The sequence below is a fragment of the Chrysochloris asiatica genome, unplaced genomic scaffold (assembly GCF_000296735.1).
Source record: "Chrysochloris asiatica unplaced genomic scaffold, ChrAsi1.0 scaffold00089, whole genome shotgun sequence".
NCBI classification, from domain to species: Eukaryota; Metazoa; Chordata; class Mammalia; order Afrosoricida; family Chrysochloridae; genus Chrysochloris; species Chrysochloris asiatica.
The window spans coordinates 3057935-3064606 of NW_006408607.1; the positions used below are offsets into that span (position 1 = coordinate 3057935).

General features: G+C 38.5%; 1 protein-coding gene across 1 annotated transcript in view; it reads right to left on the minus strand.

The window, feature by feature from the left end:
* The window catches only part of LOC102829850 (heat shock cognate 71 kDa protein-like), a 4409-nt gene extending 2115 nt beyond the window's left edge, over positions 1-2294 (minus strand). The window contains exon 1 of the mRNA XM_006866313.1: positions 2273-2294. Coding sequence (XP_006866375.1) covers positions 2273-2294 — 22 coding nt within the window. The remainder of the gene's footprint in view (positions 1-2272) is intronic.
* Between the last annotated feature and the right edge of the window lie 4378 nt (positions 2295-6672).

Below are 6672 nucleotides of genomic sequence, written 5' to 3' on the forward strand. Positions count from 1 at the left end.
GTGTAAATCTTTACGGGAGTAGAAAGCCTCATCTTTCTCCCGCGGAGCAGCTGGTAGTTTCGAACCGCTGACCTTAAGGTTCACAGCCTGATTCGTAACCACTACGCTACCAGAGCTCCTTATCTTAACAATCGCATCCAAAAATAAATCTCATCATAGCCCTTTTCTAGAGGGGAAACATAGGCTCAAAGACATTAAGAGATTTGTCAAGAAGCCCCAACATTGTAGACTACAGGCTTGGAAGGTGAACTCTGGTGACTTTGACACCAAAAGCTCATGAAGGTCACCCACTTTTCAAGTTGTATTCTTTTCACCTGAAAATCTATTTTAAGTTAAGCACCTCTAGAATTGAGAGTGAATTCCAGTAAGGAAATGTGCTATAGATGTCTATGGTTTAGTGGTACTGTTTTTCAAATTCTTTTGACCATGATACAAATAAAAAATGAATCTTATATCTTGACACAGGGTAAACATTCATATTCTGTGTCTATATGTGTGTATTTACAAATGAAAAATAAAACCTTCACAAAAGAATATTTTCCTGATATGTTCTAATGCATGTTTCACATTTTGATAGCATGAATCCACTAGCGTATGGTTCTTAGTGCTGACCATGGAGTGATATCATCTAAGATCATATATGAGTCCAGATACTTGTCAGTCTTATGAACTTGCAAAAATTGTATAGATAGCTAACACAGGGTTGACTTCAATTTGAAGCAATTTTATGTACAGAACTATTGGCCAGGCCTGCAATTATTCTTCTGAGTACTACCATTATGTATCTCACTGCTACTCTTGCACCAATCCATCTGACCAGAGGTCTGCCATTCCCTGATTGGTCCTCTACTTCATCAGACAGCATGTCTGCATCCAGAGATCAAACTTTCCTTCTAAAATGTCCAAAGAAAACAAGCTCTGATGGTGAGGCATAGGGCCTTTCTCAGTAGACTCTTAGTCTGAAAGCTTCACAACCACAAGGAACCCTGTTGGTATTTGAAGCACCAGTGACAGAGCTTCTAGCATCATAGCAACACATAAGCCACAAAAGTATGACAAACTGACAAATGGATAGCAGTGGTAGAAAAGTTGTTTTGCCTATCAAATAATAGCAATGCTTCACAGAGACTTTGTAAAGATTCAATGAATACATACTGCATGAAAATCACTGACACATAATAAATAATCGGTAAATGTCAGCTTTTAGTCTATGAAGCTCTTAGCACAACGTGGCACAGAGTTGGAGCCATTGTACCCTAACTGATACAGAAAGAGTACTCAGCAAATGTTTATCATTTGTTGTTCCTAATAGGTATTTATTATCATATTTTAAATTTATTTACTAAGTGTAGAACTAAGTGATAGGTATTTGGGGCATAAGCAAAATAAGTGGAAGATTATGTAAATAGATGAGAAAAAAGAGGATATCAAATAACATAAAGATTTTTGTGGAGTCATAAGTATTCTGTCTTACTTTAGCAAACAGAAACCTAGTCATTTCGTTTTATGACTTAAAATTATAAATTATATGAATTTATTTATTCTCTCACTTTAGGTTATTTATCTAATAAGTAGTAAAATATTTAGGACTGAGACTATCTATTAGTCCTCTGTTGTATACTCTTTACCTAGACCCATACCTTTTATATTGAAGCCACTCCGTATACTACTTCTTCTAAATGGGTAAACACATGGAAAAACATCATTAGATTATTGTCATCCATAAATCAATGTAAATGTTCATTTCAGTAAATTTTGTACTGTTGTGGGCTACCAGTTATCAGGAAACAGAGACTCTGTACTCCACACCTTCTTCCCAAAACCACTTTAACTCAACTTTTTAATGTCATATTTATATCCACTAAATATATTTTTAAGCACCTACTATGTGCTTCTCCAAGCCAGAAAGGAAAAGCCAGGTTTGGGTAAATTTTCTTTATCTCAATGAAGAAGACCATTTAAGCCTCTAAAGGTTCTTGTGATAAAGGGCTCTGTGATAAGGCTGAGAACTTTAGAATCCTGGGCTAGGAAGATGATTTTGTTGTTGGCAGGTGCTCACAAGTCTGTATTAACTCATAGTGACCCTAAGTACAACAGATTAAACACTGCCCGGTCCTATACCATCCTCACAATTGCTGTTCTGTTTGAGCCCATTGTTGCTGTCAGTGTGACAATGGATCTTGTTGGGGGTCTTCCTTTTTTTCACTGACCCTCCACTTTTCAAAGCTTAATGTCCTTTTCCAGGGACTGGTTATTCCTGGTAATATCTCACCATCCTTGCTTCTAAAGACCATTCTGGGTGCTCTTCATCTAAGTAAATTTTGTCTGTTCTTCTGGCAATCCATGGCACTTTCAATATTCTTTGCCAATGCCATTATTCAAATGCAACAATCCTTCTATCATCTTCATTATTCATTTTTCAAATTTCACATACATAAAAGACATTTAAAATACCATGTCATGGGTCAGGTGAATCTTAGTACTCATACTGACATCTTTCCTCTAGAAAAATTTAAAGAGATCTTGCCCATCAGATTTGCCTAAATCAATACGTCATTTGATTTCTTGACTACTGCTTCCATGAGCATTGATTGTGGATCAAGCAAATCAAAATATTTAACAGCTTCAATATTTTCTCCATTATCTTTTTGTAATTCATTGTGAGGATTTGTGTTTTCTTTACATTGAGGTGCACTCCATACTGAAGGCTTTGGTCTTTCATCTTCATCAGTATTTGTGTCTTCTTTGCTTTCAGCAAGCAAGTTTGTATCATCTGCATCTCACAGGTTGTTAATAAATCTTCATCAATATTGATGACTTATTCTTTTTTTATATGATCAAATTTCTCAGATTATTTGCTCAGCATATTCACTAAATAAGTATAGCGAAACATCTAACCCTGATGCACACCTTTCTTGATTTTGAACAATTCAGTAACTCATTTTTATGTTTGAATGACTGCCATTTGGTCTGTTGTTGTTGTTAGGTGCCATAGAGTTGGTACCAACACATCGTGACCCTGTGCACAACAGAACGAAACACTGCCCAATCCTGGGCCACCCTCACAATTGTTCCCATGCTTCAGCCCATTGATGCTGCCACTTTGCCAATCCGTCTCACTGGGGGACTTCTTCTTTTTCTCTGACCCTCCAATTTACTAAACATGCTATCCTTCTCCAGCGACTTGTCCCTCTTGACATCATGTCCGAAGTATGAGAGATTAAGTTTGGCCATCCTGGCCTCCAAGAAGCACTCTGGCTTCTTCCAACACAGATCCGTTGGTTCTTTTGGCAACCCATGGCTCTTTCAATATTCTCCTCTAACATCATAACTCAAAAGCATCAATTCTTCTACAGTCTTCCTTATTCACTTTCCAGCATTCACATGCATATGAGGTTATTTAAAATATCATGGGTTTGGTCAGGTACACCTTAGTCCTCAACCTGACATCTTTGCTCTTCAACACTTTAAAAAGGTCTTGTGCAGCAGATTGGCCTATTGCAATACGGCATCTGATTTCTTAAATGCTGCTTCCATGAGTGTTGATAGTTGATACAAAAAGAATGAAGTCCTTGACAACTTCAATCTTTTCTCCATTGATAAGAATGTTGTTTGTTGGTCCAGTGGTGAGGATTTTTGTTTTCTTTACATTGAGATGCAATCCATACTTTGATCTTCATCAGTAAATACTTTAAGTCCTCTTCACTTTCATCAAGCAAGGTTGTATCATCTGCATATCGCAGGTTGTTAATGAGTCTTCCTCCACTACTGATGCCACATTTTCCTTCATAGAACCCAGCTTCTTAGATTATTTGCACAGCACATAGGTTGAATAATAATAGTAAAAGAAAACAACTCTATGGCACACCTTCCTTAATTTTAAACCATTCAGTGTCCTCTTGGACAATTGCCTCTTGATCCGTGTACGGATTCTTCATAAGCACAAATAAGTGTTCAGGAATACTCATACGTCGCAATGTTGTCCATAACTTGTCATTATTCACACATTAGAAAGCCTTTGCATAGTCATTGAAGCACAGGTAAACATCTTTCTGGAATCCTCTGCTTTCAGCCAAGATATCAGCAATGATATCCCTCATTCCACAGCCTCTTCTGAATCCAACTTGAACCTCTGGAAGTTCTCTGTGAATGTATGATTGTAGCCATTTCTGTATTACCTTTAGTAAAGCTTTACTCGCATGGGATAGCAAACGTATTGTGCGATGATGCCCACATTCTGTTGGGTCACCTCTCTTTGGAATGGGCACGGATCTCATCCTATCAGTCAGCCAGAGAGTTGTCTTCTAAATTTCTTGGCAGAGATGAGTGTCTCCAGTGCCGCCTCACTTTCTTGAAAGATTTCAATGTGTATTCCATTAATTCCTGGTACCTTATTCTTTGCAATTCCTTCAATGTACCTTGGAGTGCTTCCTTCAGTTATCATTGACTCTTGTTCATATGAAACCTTTTTAAATGGTTGAACATGAACCATTTCCTTTTGGTACAGTGACTCTGTGTATTCCTTCCATCTTCTTTTGATGCTTTCTGCATCATTCAATAAGTTACCCAGAGAATCTTTCAATAATGTAAGTCGAGGCTTGATTTTTTTTCTTATTCTTCCAGCTTGATAAATGCTGAGCATGTTCTTCTTTTTGGTTTTCTGATTCCAGATCTTGGCACATTTTGCTATAATATTTGACGTTGTCTTCTCGAACTGACCTTTGAAATTTCCTGTTCAGCTCTTATACCTCCTTATTCCTTACATTTGTTTTAGCATCTCTATGCTGGAAACCATGTTTCAGAGTCTCTTCTCACATCCATTTTGATATTTTCTTTCTTCTTATTATTATTTTTTTAATAAGTTTTTATTGTGAGGTTCACATGGAAGAATATCAGTTTTACATTCATCCTATCATATTTCATTTCATGATTACATTTCATGATTACAATCCCCTCCATGCATCATTAATAACCAAAGTGTACACTCCACAGGCTCACCCTTTGGTTGTCAGCACACAGCCCTTCTTCTTCCCTGAATTCAGTGTCCCCAGCCACTCCATCTGTCCATGTCAATGAATCTGTATCCATCCTTGGCATCTCAGCCTCTCTGGGTGGGGTCCCACTCTCCATTCTTTTCACTTGATGGTCCCAGGGACCCTCACTCCTGGACTGCAAAATCAATCACTCCCCTTCTTTTGTCAAAAAACATCTACCTCTAAATTTCTTACCCTCACAGTCAGTCCTGATGGCAATTATTCACTATTGTATCACAAGAGTCTTATCCCCATTTCATTTCTCCAGCCCGGACCCAAAATTGGAAATAATTCAGTGGAGGTTCTATTTTACCCTGCCCCATCTGGAACAAGGCTCCCTCTTTAAAGCTTGTAAGTCAGTCACTTCTTGCCTTTATAGACCCCTGCCCAATTTTGGGTGGCCAATGTCTAACTTTCCCATCTCTGTCAATACTGTGTTGCGAAGTGGTGGGAGTGATCCTCACTGTAAAGATTTGTTCCATTTTTTGAGTTAGTACATCCATAAGTATAAAGATGTCAGTTTGAGGACTAAGGTGTGTATGCCTGATCCAAACCATGGTATTTTCAATAGATTCAATGCCTGTGAAAGTTGGGCAGTGAATAAGTAGGATTTTAACCATTGAACAAATGATCCTTTAATAGCTGCTGCACCCTAAGATGGCGGATCGGGTAGACGTGTAGTGAGGAGCTCCATCACCAACAATACAGAATATCAGAGCAAGCAGGCTCAGGGGATGTTGCTAGAACTCTGAACCACATATAAAGAAATATTAAAAAGCTTGGAAGGCTTATAGCTAGGGGAATTTGTAGCAGAAATAAGAAATCCATTGCTTTCTAACTCAAAACTCTCAGCTACTCCTGGAGCTGCCATCTTGGGAGAGACCAAGCTGGGAAAGGATCAGAACAGCCATGAATGCCTGACAGAACTGCAGAGATAGGTGTGGACATTCTTTTTTGGTATCAGTTCATTCATCTCTCACTGTCTGCACACGTCCATTCTGGTACTAGAGGGGATGCTTGAGTGAATGGACACCCTACCTCCACCACTGGAGGGTTCTACTACACATGTGCAGAGATCTCCTTGAAATTTAAAGTGATAGTTTCCACTTAAAACCAAACTGTCAGTTTGTCATGCTGTGGTGGCTTGTGAGTTTCTATGATTCTGAAAGTTATGCCACTGGTATTCTCAATACCAGCAGGGTCAACCATGGTGGACAGGTTTCAGATGAGTCTCCAGACAATGACAAACTAGGAAGAAAAAGTGACAAACTAATTCCGAATATTTAGTCACTGAAAACCTTATGAATAACAGAGAAACACTGTCAGATATAGTGCCGGAAAATGAGCCCCTCACATTGGAAGGCTCTCAAAATGTGACAGGGGAAGAGCTGCCTCCTCAAAGTAGAGTTGACTGTGATAACACAAATGGAGTAAAGCCTGTGGGAGAAAAGCCCATGGGACCTTCATTTGCTGAAGGGGCACAACTCAAAATGAAGAGAAACAGCTGTAAACATCCTTTGAAAATCAGACCATGGAATGTACAAAATATGAAACTGGGAAAATTGGAAGTTGTCAAAAATGAAATGGAATGCATAAACATCAATATCTTAGGTATCAGTGAGCTAGAAATGGACTGGTA